Raw genomic sequence first — 17,432 nt, 5'->3', positions numbered from 1 at the left:
TAATACCTGTGGTTTCTCCCACTGAGTGCGGCTGGATTCACTGATCTCAAAGTAGACTCTTTCGATCCGTTTCCCACTGCCCAGGATTTCGATCCTTCCAAGGTGAGGATGGAAATACTTAAGAACACTGTCCGCCAACTCCAGGAAATTCTGCAAGCGGGCATCATTGGGCATGTGCTCGGACAGATTGGTTAGAAGAACCGCCATGTTGAAGCCGATCTCTTTGGCCGGTTCATGAAAACGTGCCACAAAGTCTGGGTAATCCAGCAAATCGCTTTTCGCCATTTCTGCGCAGGATAACAGAAATTCGGTTTCTGATTTAGAGTAGCGATTGAACCCTTCCATGGCTCGGTGGAAGTCCTTCTTAGAAATGAGTCCTCTGCCATCTGGGTCATATTCGCGAAAGGCTTCAGATGATGTAAGGTCTTTGAGTTTGAGGAACATATCAAAGAATTTGAGGATCATCTCCACATTGCTGGATGATTCTACCAACATGTCTACCATCTGTTTGCCAATGGTCCCATTCACCACATTTCCTAGAAACAAATTGGAGCATTATGTGCCTAAAATGTCTGCAGGACACTTAGGGCCCTTTCAAACTACAGCGTTTGGTATATCAGAATTTGGTTAATTTGGTAGGGGCAAAAGGGCGTTTCCAAAGTCATGTGGTTCATATGGACAGCAATACGGTTTCACAGTTGGTATGAACACAAGTGCTCTGTAAAGATTTCAACCCAGTGCTTGCAAAATTATATCACTTGAGATTACTCAAAGTAAAATCAAAGAAAAATGTCCTGTGAGTGGTGGTAAAAGTTAATTTTGTTTTATCCCAAAACAGATGCTGTGAGCTACTAAGCAAGTTTACTACAGCAGAAAAAACATAAATATGTGATGCAAACCTCAAGTTTGCATCACATAGTTTACAAATCATGGTCTATGGTAAAAGGGTTTTGAGGTCATAACACAGTATTGTGCAAAGAACAGTGCAAAAACAAGTGTTTATTTATTGATAATCTGCCCCATAATCATAATTTGTGTGATAAGGAATAAAAGTTATAGTTATTCTACTGCCACTAGTGCTCATTTCAGCTAGAAACTGCAGTGAATTATATGTATTCGTACATAGGCATCCTTTTCCAAAGAAAATCGATATTCCAATGTTTAAATATTTGATGGCAAGGGCCAAACAATCCAACCAAATGTGAAAACAAGCTTAGTATACTAATATTATTAAGTGCATGGAAAAGCATTGAGAAGACCTTCAACATTTCTCCTACCTTCAAGCATGGAAAGAAGCATTACCACCATATCTTTTTGTAAGTCCATCAAAGCCTTCAGCAGCTCTATTTGGTTGGAATCCTGCAGACATAAAACAAAAAAAAATGTATCTTTCTTTTATCCTCTTTAGTTTTTGTGAATTTGTACTTGATGGATGAATAAATTAGCACATAAGATTAACACACTTTTGTCTATAGGCTAACCTGAGAAAGCTTCATCTGCATATGTGCGAACACATGGAGGAAGCCAACAACAGCGTCCCACAGACGACTGTGGGCCAAACTCTGTTGATTACCTGTACACGGACCCTAAATTAGATAATTACAAGTTTTAATTGATGTTAGTGACCAAGAATTATTAAATCTGTTGCTTCACAACATTGGAACACAAGATGTTGAACGAAGCAAGACACCGGCATAGTGTCAGGCCTCTGAGAGGCATTTATTTGAAATAAAATATTAAAAAGGAGGGAATATGTCAAATCTTATAATACACCGTTATCAAAATGTTAAATGTGTACAGTTTTAAGCAGATTTACAGTTTTTCATACAAGCCCTATCTCTGCTGACCCATTTGCTTGTGTGCATTTACCTGGATGTATTCAGTGAGTGTGTTGAACACTTGCTTGGCCACGCTGATGGCTTTGGAGAAGTTGTGCTGACCACGCTCATCAATCACATCCTTCCCTGAATAATACCAGTAGAAATCGCTGATGGACTCCTGCAGATATGAGACCATCTATCATTCTCAGTATCAGACAAATGAAATGGAGGTGGCCTGTCAGCAGCAAATGGTTTATGGAAACATTATTTGGCTACAAGCTCTGTTTCACCGTTTTGGGCCCTTCTCTATTCTGTGCTGAAATTCTCAAACCACTTACAGCAGCAAACATGCACTTTTCAGTCTTTCGTCATGTATATTACAGACAGTTGAAATGAAAAATGTAGGAAACTAGTGTTTGGAGTTGAGTCATGGGCTTGCCTGGATCCTAAGCAGATAATCCACAGTGGAGATGATGATGTTGACAGTGGTGTTGTTTCCAGTTTGAGTCCTCAGATAATTCTGGAAATCTGTGGGGGAAATTTCAGTCGTATACCTCCAGTTCAAAAACAGAACAGAATATTGATGCTGTATAAGATTAATATGTGTAAAATAGGGCTGTCAGTAGATTTTATTACATTACATTTAACTGTAATAAATAATCTCATGATTTATGTGTAATAATGTTGTAATAATGTGATAATGTTGTGAATTCAGCTCTTTTTTTGATGATAGAAAACAAAACAACATGAATAAGCTGTAGCAAGTTGCTAACATGTTTTAGCACATTGCTAACATTATCATGTTGTTAGCATGAATTAACACATAGCTAGTATGAATTAGCAGGTTTCTAACATGTTTTAGCAAGCTAATTTAGCAAGGCTTTGCTAGTGATAGATACTTGGTGGATGAAGCTTAAATACTCTATTAGAGTTATTGTATAAAAGATTTGACACCCTCAATAAAAGTCTATAGGCCATTTCATAGGTTTAAACGTCCGTTTAATGAAAATTAACCCGAGTCAGATCAGTCTAGGGGTGTGTTCATACTTGTAGTTTGGTTGGCTTGCTTCGTTTGATCCGGACCAAAAACATTTAGGGTGGGTTGCACCAACAAGGGTTGAATTAAGCACAGTTTATTTGTTGATCTAGTTTTTATTTTAAATCGAGTTGTGTTGCACCACTTAATTTTAAACCCAGATTAACTAATCAGGGATTAGAATTTAACCTCGTACTACCGGCTCAATGCGTTTTTTTATTTATATATATTTTTTTATTATTTGTAATAAACACCCCTCTGAGACCTGACGACACACCCACTGTTTCTATCTCTGTTTAATCATCTGTATATTTTAATTGTAGGGGCACTTTATTTTATTTAAACCTCCTCACATGTTCATTTAAAATGAATCCCTAATTGATATTTAAATCTGAGTTTAAAGTTATGGAGCAACAGGATTAAAGTTAATCTATTTTAAACATAAATTAAATCCAGGTTCAAAATGATGATTTAAATGTTAACATGCTTATTTTTAAACAAGGTTTAAGGTTTAGTAGTGCAACAGAATTATTAGATAAACCTTGATTTAATCTAGATTTAAGATTCATCCTTGTTGGTGCAACCCACGCTTAGTCCTGGTCCGCTTAGCATTCAGATTATTTGTCATTTTGACACCAAAACTAAAGATACTGAACCTAAAACCAAAGGGACATGTTCACAACCTGCTTGGTCAGCATTTATTACATATATTTATTGACTGTACTAACAGAATATCCAAAACAAGGCTGTATGCTGGGCTAAATGTGTTAGTTGTATGTGCGTAAACATATGATGGTATTTTGTCTAGCTGAGTAGAACTTATAAAATGTTACCCTGGACCACAAAACCAGTTATAAGGGTTAATTTTTTAGAAATTGAGATTTATACAACATCTGAAAACTGAATAAATATGGCCGAGATACAACTATTTGAAAATCTGGAATCTGAGAACATCTCAAACATTTCTCAATCTAGAGAAAAAATAATAATAATACTGAGAAAATTTTAGCAATGCATATTACTACTACTAATATTTTTTTATATATATTTACAGTAGGACATTTACAAAATATCTTCAGGGAACATGATCTTTACTTAATATCCTAATGATTTTTAAAAAAGAAAAAGCAATCTTTTTGAAAAATCGATAATTTTGACCCACACAATGTATTGTTGGCTATTGCCACAAATATACCCATGCGATTTACGACCGTTTTTTTTTGTGGTCCAAGGTCACAAATGTTTAAAGGAGTCAAAACAGTGGCAGGAATCCCTCCGTCACACTCACAATCGAAGATCCATTCTATCCTTTTTTAGCGTCGCATCTTGTGACATAATATCCCGTTTTACATTCGTTTACATGTCTTTGATCCATGTTGCATTTATATTTAATTCAAACCACACCAGTGTTCGTTTGGAACCAGGCCGAGACCCATCTTATCAGCAATCGCAGTCCACTTGTTTGGTACGCACCAGGGTTTGGATGGCAGCGCTCGCACTTATTCAAATGAACCGCACTAATAAAGCAATCGCACCAGGGTTCGTTTTAATTGAACCAAACATGCCCAGTGTGAACACACCCTAAAGGTCTATGGTGGTTTTAGCTATAAAGCTCTAGGAGGGGATACTGTTTAAATTTAGTCTCAGAAGAAGAAGAAGGCTATACTTTGTCAAGCCAACATAATCCAACGATCCAATCAATTCCCGAAATCAAATCCTGCCCTACATTTTTTCTTGTTCGAGAAGCTGTTTTACTCAGAGACACGTCACAATAGGAAAGAAAATATCATAGTATTATTAATGTCTTTACTGTTACTTTTGCTGAATGAAATTCTTTCCTTTCAAAAGAAACCCAACTTTTCAAAGGTAGCGTAATTCCCATACTGCCATTGCTCGAGCCAAATTGTGATATGCTGGACCATTGTTTACACTCTTCGGGGAAATTAATCTGCAAATGGCTTTTTTATAGTATTGTCGAAGCAGGATAGGAGTAGTATTTTAACTAAAATTACACTTCACCTTCTGACAAAAGTACCTTGCACTATTAAAAGAAAAGAACAAACTAACAACATGTTTGTTCTAACCAGTATTATGGCCTTCACAAAGAAGCTGGAGGAATCTGAAAAGATCGCAGGTCAGCTGTTCATCTGCCATCACTCTATCGCCTGAGAAAGAAAGAGAGAAGGTGAATGAAAAATGCAATATAGGCAAATCAATGTCAATAAAAAGAAAAGTCTGCCTCATCTGACAGATACACTCGTTTTTCAAAGAAGCACTTCACAAGCACTGTTGTGGATGTCAGTGATGTACCTGAATTGTCCTCGGCACCCACTCCTAAACTCTCCGCTTTGATCTGCCTCTCAAATGCGTTCAAATCCAGCACGCTGTGACACACAAAATTACAACACCAACATCAAACACACAATCCTCTTCTTTTTTTTATAATACAAACCCAGACACTCAACAGACACTTCCAATTACAGCAATGGAACAGATTGATAGGGAAAAAAGTGATGTAAAAGGATGTTCTGCACTCTTGATTTTAGCAAGTAATTTTAAAACTGGACAAAGAAGGAGGGCTAACGGTGATAAATGAGTGAACAAAGCGCTGCTCCGCTTTTAGGTGCTTTCTGACAGGGAAACGTCTCACAATGCATTAGCAAATAACAGCCAAACCTGCAAGACTGCATTAGGCCGGCCAGACTGTGAAAGAAGCCCACGTCTCTCTTCTGTCGCAAGTAATCCAGCATTTTCTAGAAAGAATTTAACAACAGAAAGAATGAACATGAAGTAGTTGTTATATAAAAGTTGGTTTTGATGTTAAATGTCAAAACTTTGGGGGTTTTGTGTTATCGTTCCAACATAATCCAGCCTGACCTTTTCAAACCTACCTGCTGGACAGACGGGTTTCCTCCATTCAGGATTGCAATGCCCAGCTTAAATGTGGCTGCTACCATAGGCCCCATATCACCTGGTTCAAATATCACATCCAACTTAAGAGCACTGACAATAATAAAAGTCACAGCCAGCTGGCTCAAGATATGAATGGTGACCTGTATCTTAGACCAGGGGTTTTCAATCTTTTTGATGCCAAGGAAGCCTCAAATATGATGTGAGGAACCCTTTTTCTAAAATTGAATGGAAGCTCTTTTTTCTTAAGAAATTAATACTTATTTTTAAGCAAGAATGAATTAAATGAAGCAAATACATTTATAATGTCACAAAATATTTCTATTTCAAATACATGCTGTTCTTTTTTACAAAAGAATCCTGAGAAAACTATTTTCAAATTGATAATAAGAAATGTTTCTTGAGCACTAAATCAACACAGAACGATTAGAATGATTTCTGAAGGATCACAATGAAACTGAAAATCCCATTTGAAATATTCCTGTTAAAATAAGGGTTTTCGATAGAATAAAATATCTCATGGCAGAATAAAATGTGATAAATGTAAGAATTACTGTTAAAAAAAATCTATAAATATCCAAACATGTTAACTTTGACAGCTCTAAGATTTTTTTATTTTCTACTTTTTTCCTATGGACTCCATTGACCCCAGTATGAAAACCCCTGCCCCTGACAGGAATAAGATGAAGGAACAGGCTGCATTTTGACTGATACCTCTGCTGGCGCTGAGGTTCTGTAAGACCATCTCAGCAGCTCCGCGTTCATGAAGTCGGGCCTGCTGATACAGCAGCCTCTGCTTTTCCATCTCTTTTTCCTAAGACAAATAATTAGTTACTAATCAATTCACTAAGAAATAAAACACACCAACTGTTTCTCAGTCTATTATTTCTGAAGCCAATCATCGATTGCATAATTAATGAACCCGAGTGCAGTACAGTACATAACTATGTCAGCATCCTCTGCTATTCTAATTTCAGCTCTTTCTTCTACAATTGAATCAATACCAACTCAGATCCTATTCATTTCCATTGCTTACCTCAAATGATTTCAGGCCATCTTCATCCTGGTCTTCCTCAATTTGGCAACTCTGCAGTGCAAAGTTACAGTTTAGCTTGAATGCTGCATGCGTTTTGTGGCAAAATTGAAAAACTTTGCTCAGAAAGTCCCAGCAGTGCTTCTTACCTTGGCCATGATGTCAGCATAGCACATGTACAGGTCATCCTCCTCAAGTTTACTGTAGATACAGATGACAAGAGTAAATCAGATGAGCTAAGATTTGTTCCGTTTATTGTTTTTAGGCATGAGTCCAATGCAAAGACCAAAATCTAAGATACTATATCATTAGATATATATTTTACATGTCAGTGGGGCAGTTGTTGTCTATTTGGTTAGAGTCGGACTTGTAACTTGAAGGTTGTGGGTTTGATTTTCAATACTGGCAGGAAACGACTGAGGTGCCCTTGAGCAAAGCACCTAACCTAAATAATAATAATGCATTTTATTTGTAACACACTTTATGTTTAAGCAAAATCCCAAAGTGAAGAAAGAAAAAGGACACAAATTAAAAATCAACCAAAAGCTCTGCTAAAAAGGGTTTTAAGGCTGTGCTTGACAGTCTATGGTGTCCTCAGGTGGTTAGGGAGAGCATGGGAAATGGCTGAGCAGAAAGCCCATTCTCCCATAGTACGGAGCTTGGTCCTGGGGGGTTTCAGGACATATGCTGAAACAGAACAGAAGGGCACATGTAGAAGTTTGTGGGATGAGGAGTTCCTTGAGTTAAAGGGGGGTGTCACCATAAATGTGAGTGAGGAGGGAGACCTTGTACTCAATCTTGAGCGAGACAGGAAGCCAGTGAAGTGAGGATGGGGTAATATGATCATATTTGCGCACCCTCATCACGACCCTAGCAAAATGTATTGATAGAAAACAGTTCTAATTAAAAATGTAGTTTCAACCAATATTTGTGTGTTCTGCATAACATTTGTCCTGATTTGTAAACTTGCTTGTAAACTTAGAGCCAGATATCTTGTGTGCCTTATATGAGACAAGTTGGTCGGGCTGCTTCTAATGTAGAACATTAGAACAGTTTGCGAGCAGAGGTGAGATACTTTGTGTTTAAAATGGTTTTGGTTATCCTTGATGCATGCAACAAAAAAATGCATAAAATTATCACACATATACAACACACATATAAACACATACAAACCTCCTCTCAGTCAAGGCACATTGACTGAAGAGATTGATAAGCTGATGGAGTGGATCAATGTTGTTTCTCTGCTCTGCTCCCTCCTTTAGGATCTCTACATAAGCTGTTTTCTGCTGGGTATAAAAGTATTCCTATTACTATATAATCAAAAAAATACCAGGGTAAAATATATATGTATATAGTCTGTAGTCACATGGTTTGAAGGGAAAGAACACTGGAAAAGGATATTGTGATTGCAAAGATCGAGGGTAGAAGGTGCAGAGGAATACTGCCAATGAGATGGATCGATCACAACAACGACAGGACGACTGGAGGTTTTTCTGTATCAAATTTTTTTATCTGGTCGTTGGCAGGTCTTCATTTGGAAAATAAAACCTCACATGACATATCACACCGTCATCATTTTATTCTTTTAGCAAAAATAAAGCCCTTAGGACCCCCTTACTGTTAACATACATTTTTAAGGAATTAAGAGGGTAAGTAATGGTCAGGCACTGCTAATCAAATGCCTTTGATTAACTTATCACCAGTAAATGTGATCACCTCTATAAAAGCAGAAGTTCTGGCAGGTTGCTGGTCTATATATATATATATATATATATATATATATATATATATATATATATATATATATATACAGATGCTCGGTTAGATTGAGATCTGGGAAATTTGGATGCCAAGTAAACACCTCAAACTCGTGCTCCTCAAACCATTCCTGAACCATTTTTGCTTTGTGGCAGGGCGCATTATCCTGCTGAGAGAGGCCACAGCCACCAAGGAATATTGTTTCCATGAAAGGGTGTATATGGTCTGCAACAATTCTTAGGTAGGTGGTACATGTCAAAATAACATCCACATGGATGACAGGACCCAAAGTTTCCCAGCAGAACATTGGCCAAAGCATCAGACTGCCTCCGCCGGCTTGCCTTTTTCCCATAGTGCATCCCGGTGCTGTGTGTTCCCCAGGTAAGCGACGCACACGCACGCGGCCATCCACGTGATGTAGAAGAAATGTGATTAATCAGACCAGGCCACCTTCTTCCATTGCTCCGTGGTCCAGTTCTGATGCCTACGTGTTGGCACTTTCGGCGGTGGACATGGGTCAGCATGGGCACCCTGACTGGTGTGCAGCTATGCATCCCTATACGTAAAAAACTGCAATGCACAGTGTATTCTGACACCTTTCTATTAGAACCAGGATTAACTTCTTGAGCAATTTGAGCTTCAGTAGCTCGCGTCTGTTTGATTGGACCACACTGACCAGCCTTCGCTCCCCACGTGCATCATTGAGCCTTGGCCGCCCATGACCCTGTCGCCGGTTCACCACTGTTCCTTCCCTGGAGAATTTTGATAGATACTGACCACTGAAGACTGGGAACACCCCACAAAAGCTGCAGTTTTGGAAATGCTCCGACCCAGTCGTCTAGCCATCACAAATTGTCAAACTCGCTCAAATCCTTACGCTTGCCCATTTTTCCTGCTTCGAACACATCAACTTTGAGCACAAAATGTTCACTTGCTGCCTAATATATCCCACCCACTAACAGGTGCCGTGACGAAGAGATAATCAGTGTTATTCACTTCACCTGTCAGGGGTCATAATGTTATGCCTCATCTGTGAATATATACAGTTAAAAATATATTATAATCATTATAATTATTTTTAGTAAAATATTTACAAACATTTAATATTATAAAGATATTTGTATAATTGCCATTTTATAGATTCATTTTAGATCCCTAACCTTACCCCAACATTTTTAGATTATATATTTAAGAGAATATATAAAACGTAATGGACACAAATTACGTTTTTCTATGTTTTAAGTAAAAGTTCATCATATAAAGCAATGTTGTCTCATCAGTAAATGTGGACTAAACCACTCAATAATTCATATGGATTAGTTTTATGATCTCTTTATGAACTTTTTGAAGCCTCAAAGTGGTAGTTGTGTAGCTGTCAATGAAGGGTCAGAAAGCTCTCAGATTTCATAAAAAAGATCTGCATTTGTGTTCTGAAGAACGAAAGTCTTGCGGGTTTGGAACAACATGAGGGTGAGTAATTAATGACAAAATTTTCATTTTTGTAAAAATGAAAATTTAACACCTAACCCTACACTAACAGTCTACTGCAGTCTACTAATACTCTAATGAGATTTAGTTGACATGTAGTTGCAAAGTTACTTATAGTTAACGGAAAATCAAAAGTGGACCATCGTAATAAAGTTTAACTGAAATCTTTTGTAAAATTACAAATGTATTTACTGCTTCAAAACTGTTTTTATTATATACTGCCATATAAGGATTACAATGTTGTCAGATTCATTGAGCTCATAAACTCATAAATTAATTGTGGTAGTGTGTTAGCAACATGTTTTTAAAGCAAACCACAATCCCAAATTCATTTGAAGTGTGCCTATGTGTAATTTATGTTGTAATACAACATGTGAGTCTCTACAAGTAATATTAATTGTACTCATAAATTAAAAACTGCCATTCTAAAAACCCATTACAAAATTCCCAAGGGAACCTGTGGTGAATTAGCCTTCTGGATTGGCGTACACATGAACGTCATGACTCAACAGCTCAACTGGGGAATACAGCCAATCAGAAACACACTCACAGCCAAATCCTCAATTAGTCTGTCCTCAGGTGAATCATGCTCTGCCTTCAGCCAGACTCTCTCATAACCCTGAAGGAAAAAGTTCACTGCTCTGTGCCTGCAGAAAAAGACAAATCTCACATTAAAAGCAAGAAATGAATATTGGTTTCAGATAAAGAGGACATTTTGTCATCTTCCTTATAAGTTAGTTCAACAACATTGCAGTTCACAAGTATTTCTGCAGCTTTTCAGCTTTTATCACTTGGATAATTCATAATGCCATATGAAGTGTAAATGGACTTGTCATAACTCTCTTGGAAGCAGACCTGGGGAGATTGTACAAAGGAGCCATTCGCAAACAAGCAACTACAGCCCGTTTCCTCTGCTTAGACAACATCTTATGCCACATTGCCCTCTTCTTCTTTTGAGGGCGCTCCACCTGACAGAAAACAAACGTTATGTAAATCAATGACTAAAATAGAACCACACAAAACACCTGAATTAGTCAAAGTTCTTCACTGAACTGCACTGCTTCATGTTTGAATGTATTTTTGGCACAACCTTAAAAATGGCCCAAAATGAAATTTGATAGTCCACATCCATTCTGATATGGCCATAAACAACATGTCGGCTTTGCCATTGTGCCGTCAATCATCATCCACAATCAACTGCAGCAATTAATTCCCAGTCTAACCTGATCCAGGTGGAAAAGAACACAAGCGATGCTTAAGATCCTCTCAACACTGAGGGGATCTACTGTGTTTTCACACAGATCCTGGCAAAAAGAGAAAAATGAAAGTGAGGTGAGGAGTCTCAAATAGCATCTTTCACAGGACATTATCAGCACTTTCACAGGTTGTCTGCTGGTTCACCTGTTGCAGGTTGCCTCGAATGAATGCTCGGACCTCATCCTCTGTGTCCCTCTGTTTCAGATGTCAAGAAAAAAAATCATAATATTTTCAAGATAAGAAATAAATAAATTTTTCAATTATTGCCATTATTGATCAGTATGAACAGGCGTACCTGGGAGAAACGGCTTTTAGCATAAGTGACCAGGCCCTGATTGCCATGGCAACATCTATTCATGGCAACCGAGAGGAGTTTTTTTGGGGCGGCCACAATGAGAGAGGTGTGTGTGGAGTAATGATCACCCTTCCTCTTCACCTTTCCCTTCTCCTGGTTGCACACCCCTCCCTGATGTACAATCATATTCAATTTAGATTAATTCAATATTATTGAACAGCATATTTGGGTTCAATAATGACTTAAAGTCCCTGCAGGCCTCTAGGGCAACAATTAAATGGGCAAAGATGAATTTCTTTTCAAAGAATAGAGAAAAAAATTAGGATAAATCAAACTTGGTTAGGATTGAGAAGAACTAGAGAGCAATGTTACATGGTCATTTACAAAGTTAATAAAGGGAAAAACTAAAAGGGTTATAGTTCACCCAAAAATGAATATTCTGTTCATGTCACTTTTGATCTTTTTAATGAAATCTGAGAGCTTTCAGTCCCTCCATTTACAGCCAAAGCATTATGCAACTACCACTTTCAAGCTCTGGAAAGGTAGTAAAGACATCATAAAAGTAATTCAAGTGACTCCAGTGGTTTAACCTCAATTTTATGAAGCGACATATGTGCTTTGTTTGCGCACAAAAAAATAATTTACCACTTTATTTACAAAATATGAATATATGAAATATAAAAATTGAGGTTAAACCACTGTATCCTAATTAAATTTATATTCAAAGCATTAATCAACATTTATCCTCCTATATTATTATTATGATTTTTAATTATTCTTTCCAGTTATGATATTACTTAATCAATAGAACCACTGATTGTTTTGTTTCTTCATATATGTTTTCTAAGGTTTTGTATTTGGTCTCTGAGGAGTGACTGAGTTGTCTTGGTAATTAATCTAGGGATGTGTGATGTGTCGCTAAACACTTGAAAGCAGGAAATGGAGGTATCACACACTCCTAACATGCCAGGAGTGGAGTAACTGTGTGTATCCACTTAGCCCAGCTTCCAGAGATGAAATATGGATTTTTCTTTCATTTTATATTATATTTTCTTTTACTGAAACACTTAAAGGTCCCATGGCATGGCATTTTTCTATTATTTTATAATGTTTCCTGAGCTGTACTTATATTGTTAGTATGACTTTTACATCATAAAATGTCATAATTTAGAAATAAAAGGCATTTTTTCTATACTGCTGTTTGCCCTGTGGCTGAATGCCCTGCTTCAAGAGGTGTGTCTGCTGTGAGACTTCAGTAAAAACACCCACTGTTGTGATTGGCTGACATCTTTGCATTTTATATGAGCGGAGGGGGCGTGGTTTATCGAGGCACGAGCAGGCACGAGTCTGCCAGGGAGACGGATGGACCTGTGTTCACTTCTCATCAGTTCTCTCAGCATGTCTGAACTGTTTTAGTTACAGCATATACTTTAGGTTATTAGTCTATTTCTAGTCGGAGGGACTGTCACTCATGTCAGAAAGTTAGTAACTTTAGTAAATTATGGATCAGCGCTGACTGGAGACGCGAACCGTTTAGAACGATTCAGTCCGATTTGGTGAACTGATTCGGTTCACTAAAAAGAACTGGTTCAAAAGAAAGATCGTTCGCGAACCGGACATCACTAATGTATCAGAGACTGAGCTCAGCGATTGCTAACAAAGTTATTTATAGTAACTACTGAGTTATGAGAGCGCTGTCAGTCAGCGCGAGTTTATTGTGTTTGTATCTGAGAGTTCTGAATAAACAGTCACACCGAGTCCGTCTCTTCATCATTATTCTACCAACTTTGTAACACATGCAAAGTACCATTACAGCTGTCGAGATGAACGAGTTAAAAGTAAGTGTTGATAATAGCATTATTTTTAAAATAAAATAAAAGCGTCAGTGACGCGCGTTGAGTACACAGCGCAAACAAAGACACAACAGCAGTAATCGGATGTAATCCAGTTTATTGTGGGGCTAGGCTGGCTAGCCCGGATATGCTCAAGCTTACCCCCCTTCTGCTTAATCTCACGCCGCGTTTGGTGCCTCCGCTGTGGGCCAGATGCAGTACTGTGGGTCGGGGATGTTGAAGGCCGAGCTTCGGCGTGTGTGAGGTTTATCTCTGCTGATGTTGAGCAGAAACTCATGACTGTATGCACATTTTAGAACCGATAGACGCGACGAGGACGTACAAAAACACTGACTCACAAGATATAAAACACGAAAACACCGTTCTGTCTGGAGAGAGAGAAGCCGCATTGTGTGCACGAATAATAAATAATTAGCTACACATCAGAAATCACTGATCACAGATCAGAAGGAACTGAAAAAAGACTTCTGTTTTCATTTGTACATCCAAACACTGAGAAACTGCCAGCGTTCACTCGTTCACAAGCAATGATGCAATGATCTCTCGACGAGCGTTTGCATGGGCGTGCCAGATTCTCTGGGCGGAGGAAAGGGAGGAAACCGTGCCTGCTTGGACGTCAAACCAGGAGACTTCAGGATTGGCTAGTCTGGCCTGTCATTTTCTCAAAGGCAGAGAAAGACAGCCACAACTCGGTTTTACACCGATCAACATTTCTATCCACTTGGGGACAATATTCAGGCTAGGGGAACTCATATTAATGTTGAAAAACCTCATAAAATGAAAATTTCATGCCATGGGACCTTTAAGAATTACGGTGAATACAGTCTGTACCTCTTACTGAGAGAAAGCTCAAGTTATCAGTATGTTTTGGGAAATGTTCTGGTCAGAACTGGAACCAACTCCAACCTTGGAGAAACTGTGTATCTGTGTATGTGGGCAGTATTCTGTGTTACAGATCAGTATTGAAGGTGTACAACGGGCATCCTAGGGAGAGTGACAGTATGTTGTTCTGGACAAGCTGGCGCCTGCTCCAGACCTGGAAGGTCACTATGTGCCTAATTCTGGGGTGAAAACGTCAACAAGTGATCTATGAAGACGTGCATCTGATTAATTGACAATGTGTGGAAATTTACTATGACTGTCTATTTTCTCTTAGCCAATCAGAATCATTCAACCTACAGTAATGACGAAGCTAGACCTTGAAAAGAGTATAACTGTTGAGAAATTGTATGTACGAAAATCTGATGGAGAGGAAGCGCGGCCTACGAACTCCTTGTGAGACTTGAAGCTGGCTTCTGCTGATGAAACTGCAAACTATTCTTCAGTAAATTTTTCTTTAATTAATTGCACTCCTGACTCTTGGTCTTCATTCTTCACAACTGGTCTTGGGTCCTAAATTGTTATCTCCGAACACTTGAAAGTGGTAGTTGTGTCGGCTGTCAATTGAGGGACAGAAAGCTCTCAAATTTCATTAAAAAGAAGTCTTATGGGTTTGGAACGACATGACGGTGAGTAATTAATTTTCATTATTGGATAAACTAACCCTTGAATGCATTTACAACAAATAATACAGTATTAGTAAAATGAAAAGAGACCTTATTCATCCTGCTTTTGCTGCTGTTCACCAGGAATGTCATGTTGTTGATTTCATTTTGAACAACAAAGTTCTGTTCTTCCCATTTGAAATTCTAAAGGGGAAAAAAAAACATTGAAAACAAAGAACAAAGAATGTTATAAATGTATGAAAGGTACAAAAGTATGTCACATTTTTTTTAGTAAAACTTTGTAAATAAGAAATTATAATTTACTTCTTTCGTTCTATTATATCAAATGTTTCTTTTGCATGTCATGTGCGAGGCAGCATACACTTTAGCTTCAAAAGATTTTTCAGGACATTTTCCATTCAGAAACTGAACATAAACTCTTTTGCTTATATACTGTAAAAGAAAAGAAAATGTTTAACCCTCTCGAGTCGGCTCTTTTTTTCTTATCAGTGCCAAAGAGACTCAAATAACTTGTTTTTTATCATTTAGGCAAGTGTTATACATCATTGTAATCTGTTAAGTTTCAATTTTTTTTGTGTATGGTCACAATAAAAACAAATTGTTGTGCTTCTTGCAAAATAAAAAAAACAAACTTGATGCGCGATCTGCAGCCTCTCTGTCAAAGACGTTCATTCAGATAGTCTTCAGAAAATGACCTCTAGCTTAGTGAATACTTGTCTCACAAACATGAGACATATGTCTAAAGAAATACTGAAATGTCAGGTTTTTACACTGTAAACCAAATCAAAAACAAATATTTTGTGTTTATGTAATCTGGTTGAAAGCAGAGAGATGTTAGTCGTTCCTGATCGGCTCATTATAGACTAATGTGACCACACCCACGATATGACCTCTATATGAGGTAAATATTATATATTAGGGGCCAGATTTACTAACCACTTACATCAGTGCAAACCGTCTTCTGGCGTTTAAAATACCACTGACAGGATCCACTGTCAGACACGCATGAAAAATTAGCGCTGTTATTTTTGTGGCTGACCTTATTGCATATACATTTGTAGAAGTTTTCCTTTCAGATGCAATGTATGGGAGGACAGTATTTAAATGAATCACGCAACATGATTTACTAAGGTTTACGCTCGTCAATTTACTGGTATTTGTGCCATTAACGCCCAAAAAAGCATGTCTTAAACCAGACGCTAATTAGTGCTGCTCTTGCTAGATTGTGTTGGTCATTATGGAAATGATCAGACTGCATCTGTGTTCTTTAATGTGCTCTCATGCTAATTTGCCCTGTTTAGTAAATCTGGCTCTAAATATAAAAACCTGGCTGAGAGCTGCTTACGTGAGATTTAGCCCAAAAAATGAAGATTTCAGCTACGAGGGAGAAAAGCTTCTCAGCATCTGCATCCACCTCTCTCAGCCAGCTCATTCTGATGAATATCAAACATTAAGCAGATTAAAGAATAACCAGTAGTGAATCTCAATAACTGATCATATATTCCATATTGCACTTTTTCTCACCTGTGAAGGTCTATAAATGAAATGAGTAAAGGGTAAAAAGCGTAGATATCTTGGACCAACACGTTAAACCTTTCCTGGATGTCTAACTCCTGCTCTGAGACATTGCCACGCCCCTCTGTCTTCAAATGCTCCTCCTCCAGCAGCACTAACTCCGCCCTCTTCCTTAACTTTTCCATCAGAGGCAGAAAGTGGCTCTTCAAGAGGTGTGGTTCTGCCTTGCTGATGATGGGCTGGCCAAATACTAAAAGAAATGCTCTGTTTTTTATTGCATTTGTGGTTTATATTTGTACTTGTGCAATATATTTTTTATGTGTACTGCACTTGTTTTTGTTTTCTTCTCAAATAAATGCTTCAATGTCACATTATAATCTCAGATGATTATAATCTAGTAATTCACTTTCTAGCAAGACCAGCTCACCTGCGAGGCGTTTCATCCAAGCACTGTCTGCAGTCCCCAGGTGAGAGTGGATGATGGAGAGGATGTGACCCAGCAGGGCATTAGCGTGCTGAGGTGTGACAGATGAACAGTGGCCCTCGAGCGATGCCTGGTTACCAGCCTCCCCCCATCTAGAGACATAGCTACACAGCAGAGGAAGCGTCACCTCCGTAACCCTAGTTAAAAGGGCATGGCGGGCCGCGGACCCCGCCCCTGCAAGTTCTTCGACCTCTGAGAAAGCCTCCTTCAAAGTGGGAAGGAGCCTACAGGCTCTATCGGCTAGAAATACCACATCAACATCCATGAGGAAAAACTGAATGCGGCAGTGTGAGAATGTGCATGTATATGTGTTCTATTGAACTTTTCTTGCCTTTACCTTCACTCTCTTCATTACTCATAGAGTCAGAGAGGGAATGAAGGTCACTCAGCTCCAAGAAACACACAGGAAAGGCAGCAGATAATGCAGCCAGACACTCCCCAAAGACTGACCTCTGCCTATCAAAACAAAGATAAAAGC

The 17,432-nt window shown here is 38.3% G+C and overlaps 1 protein-coding gene across 2 annotated transcripts in view; it reads right to left on the bottom strand.

The window, feature by feature from the left end:
- Window positions 1-17,432, bottom strand: part of ryr2b (ryanodine receptor 2b (cardiac)) — an 84,475-nt gene that overhangs the window by 15,722 nt on the left and 51,321 nt on the right. The window contains exons 65-87 of one of the 2 annotated variants that reach the window (XM_079833088.1): window positions 17,292-17,410; window positions 16,898-17,194; window positions 16,480-16,720; window positions 16,301-16,388; window positions 15,046-15,138; window positions 11,598-11,768; window positions 11,447-11,497; window positions 11,269-11,349; window positions 10,901-11,013; window positions 10,596-10,692; window positions 7,973-8,085; window positions 6,949-7,000; window positions 6,803-6,853; window positions 6,481-6,580; window positions 5,748-5,827; window positions 5,533-5,609; window positions 5,167-5,240; window positions 4,941-5,021; window positions 2,260-2,348; window positions 1,870-1,998; window positions 1,482-1,586; window positions 1,278-1,359; window positions 7-536 (exon numbers count right to left, since the gene is read on the bottom strand). In XM_079833088.1, the coding sequence (XP_079689214.1) occupies window positions 7-536; window positions 1,278-1,359; window positions 1,482-1,586; window positions 1,870-1,998; window positions 2,260-2,348; window positions 4,941-5,021; window positions 5,167-5,240; window positions 5,533-5,609; window positions 5,748-5,827; window positions 6,481-6,580; window positions 6,803-6,853; window positions 6,949-7,000; window positions 7,973-8,085; window positions 10,596-10,692; window positions 10,901-11,013; window positions 11,269-11,349; window positions 11,447-11,497; window positions 11,598-11,768; window positions 15,046-15,138; window positions 16,301-16,388; window positions 16,480-16,720; window positions 16,898-17,194; window positions 17,292-17,410 (2,914 nt within the window). The remainder of the gene's footprint in view (window positions 1-6; window positions 537-1,277; window positions 1,360-1,481; window positions 1,587-1,869; window positions 1,999-2,259; window positions 2,349-4,940; window positions 5,022-5,166; window positions 5,241-5,532; window positions 5,610-5,747; window positions 5,828-6,480; window positions 6,581-6,802; window positions 6,854-6,948; window positions 7,001-7,972; window positions 8,086-10,595; window positions 10,693-10,900; window positions 11,014-11,268; window positions 11,350-11,446; window positions 11,498-11,597; window positions 11,769-15,045; window positions 15,139-16,300; window positions 16,389-16,479; window positions 16,721-16,897; window positions 17,195-17,291; window positions 17,411-17,432) is intronic. The other variant, XM_079833089.1, reaches the window with a different exon arrangement.

The sequence above is a fragment of the Gobio gobio genome, assembly GCF_949357685.1.
Source record: "Gobio gobio genome assembly, chromosome: 13".
NCBI lineage: Eukaryota > Metazoa > Chordata > Actinopteri > Cypriniformes > Gobionidae > Gobio > Gobio gobio.
This window is presented reverse-complemented; position numbering and strand designations above follow the sequence as displayed.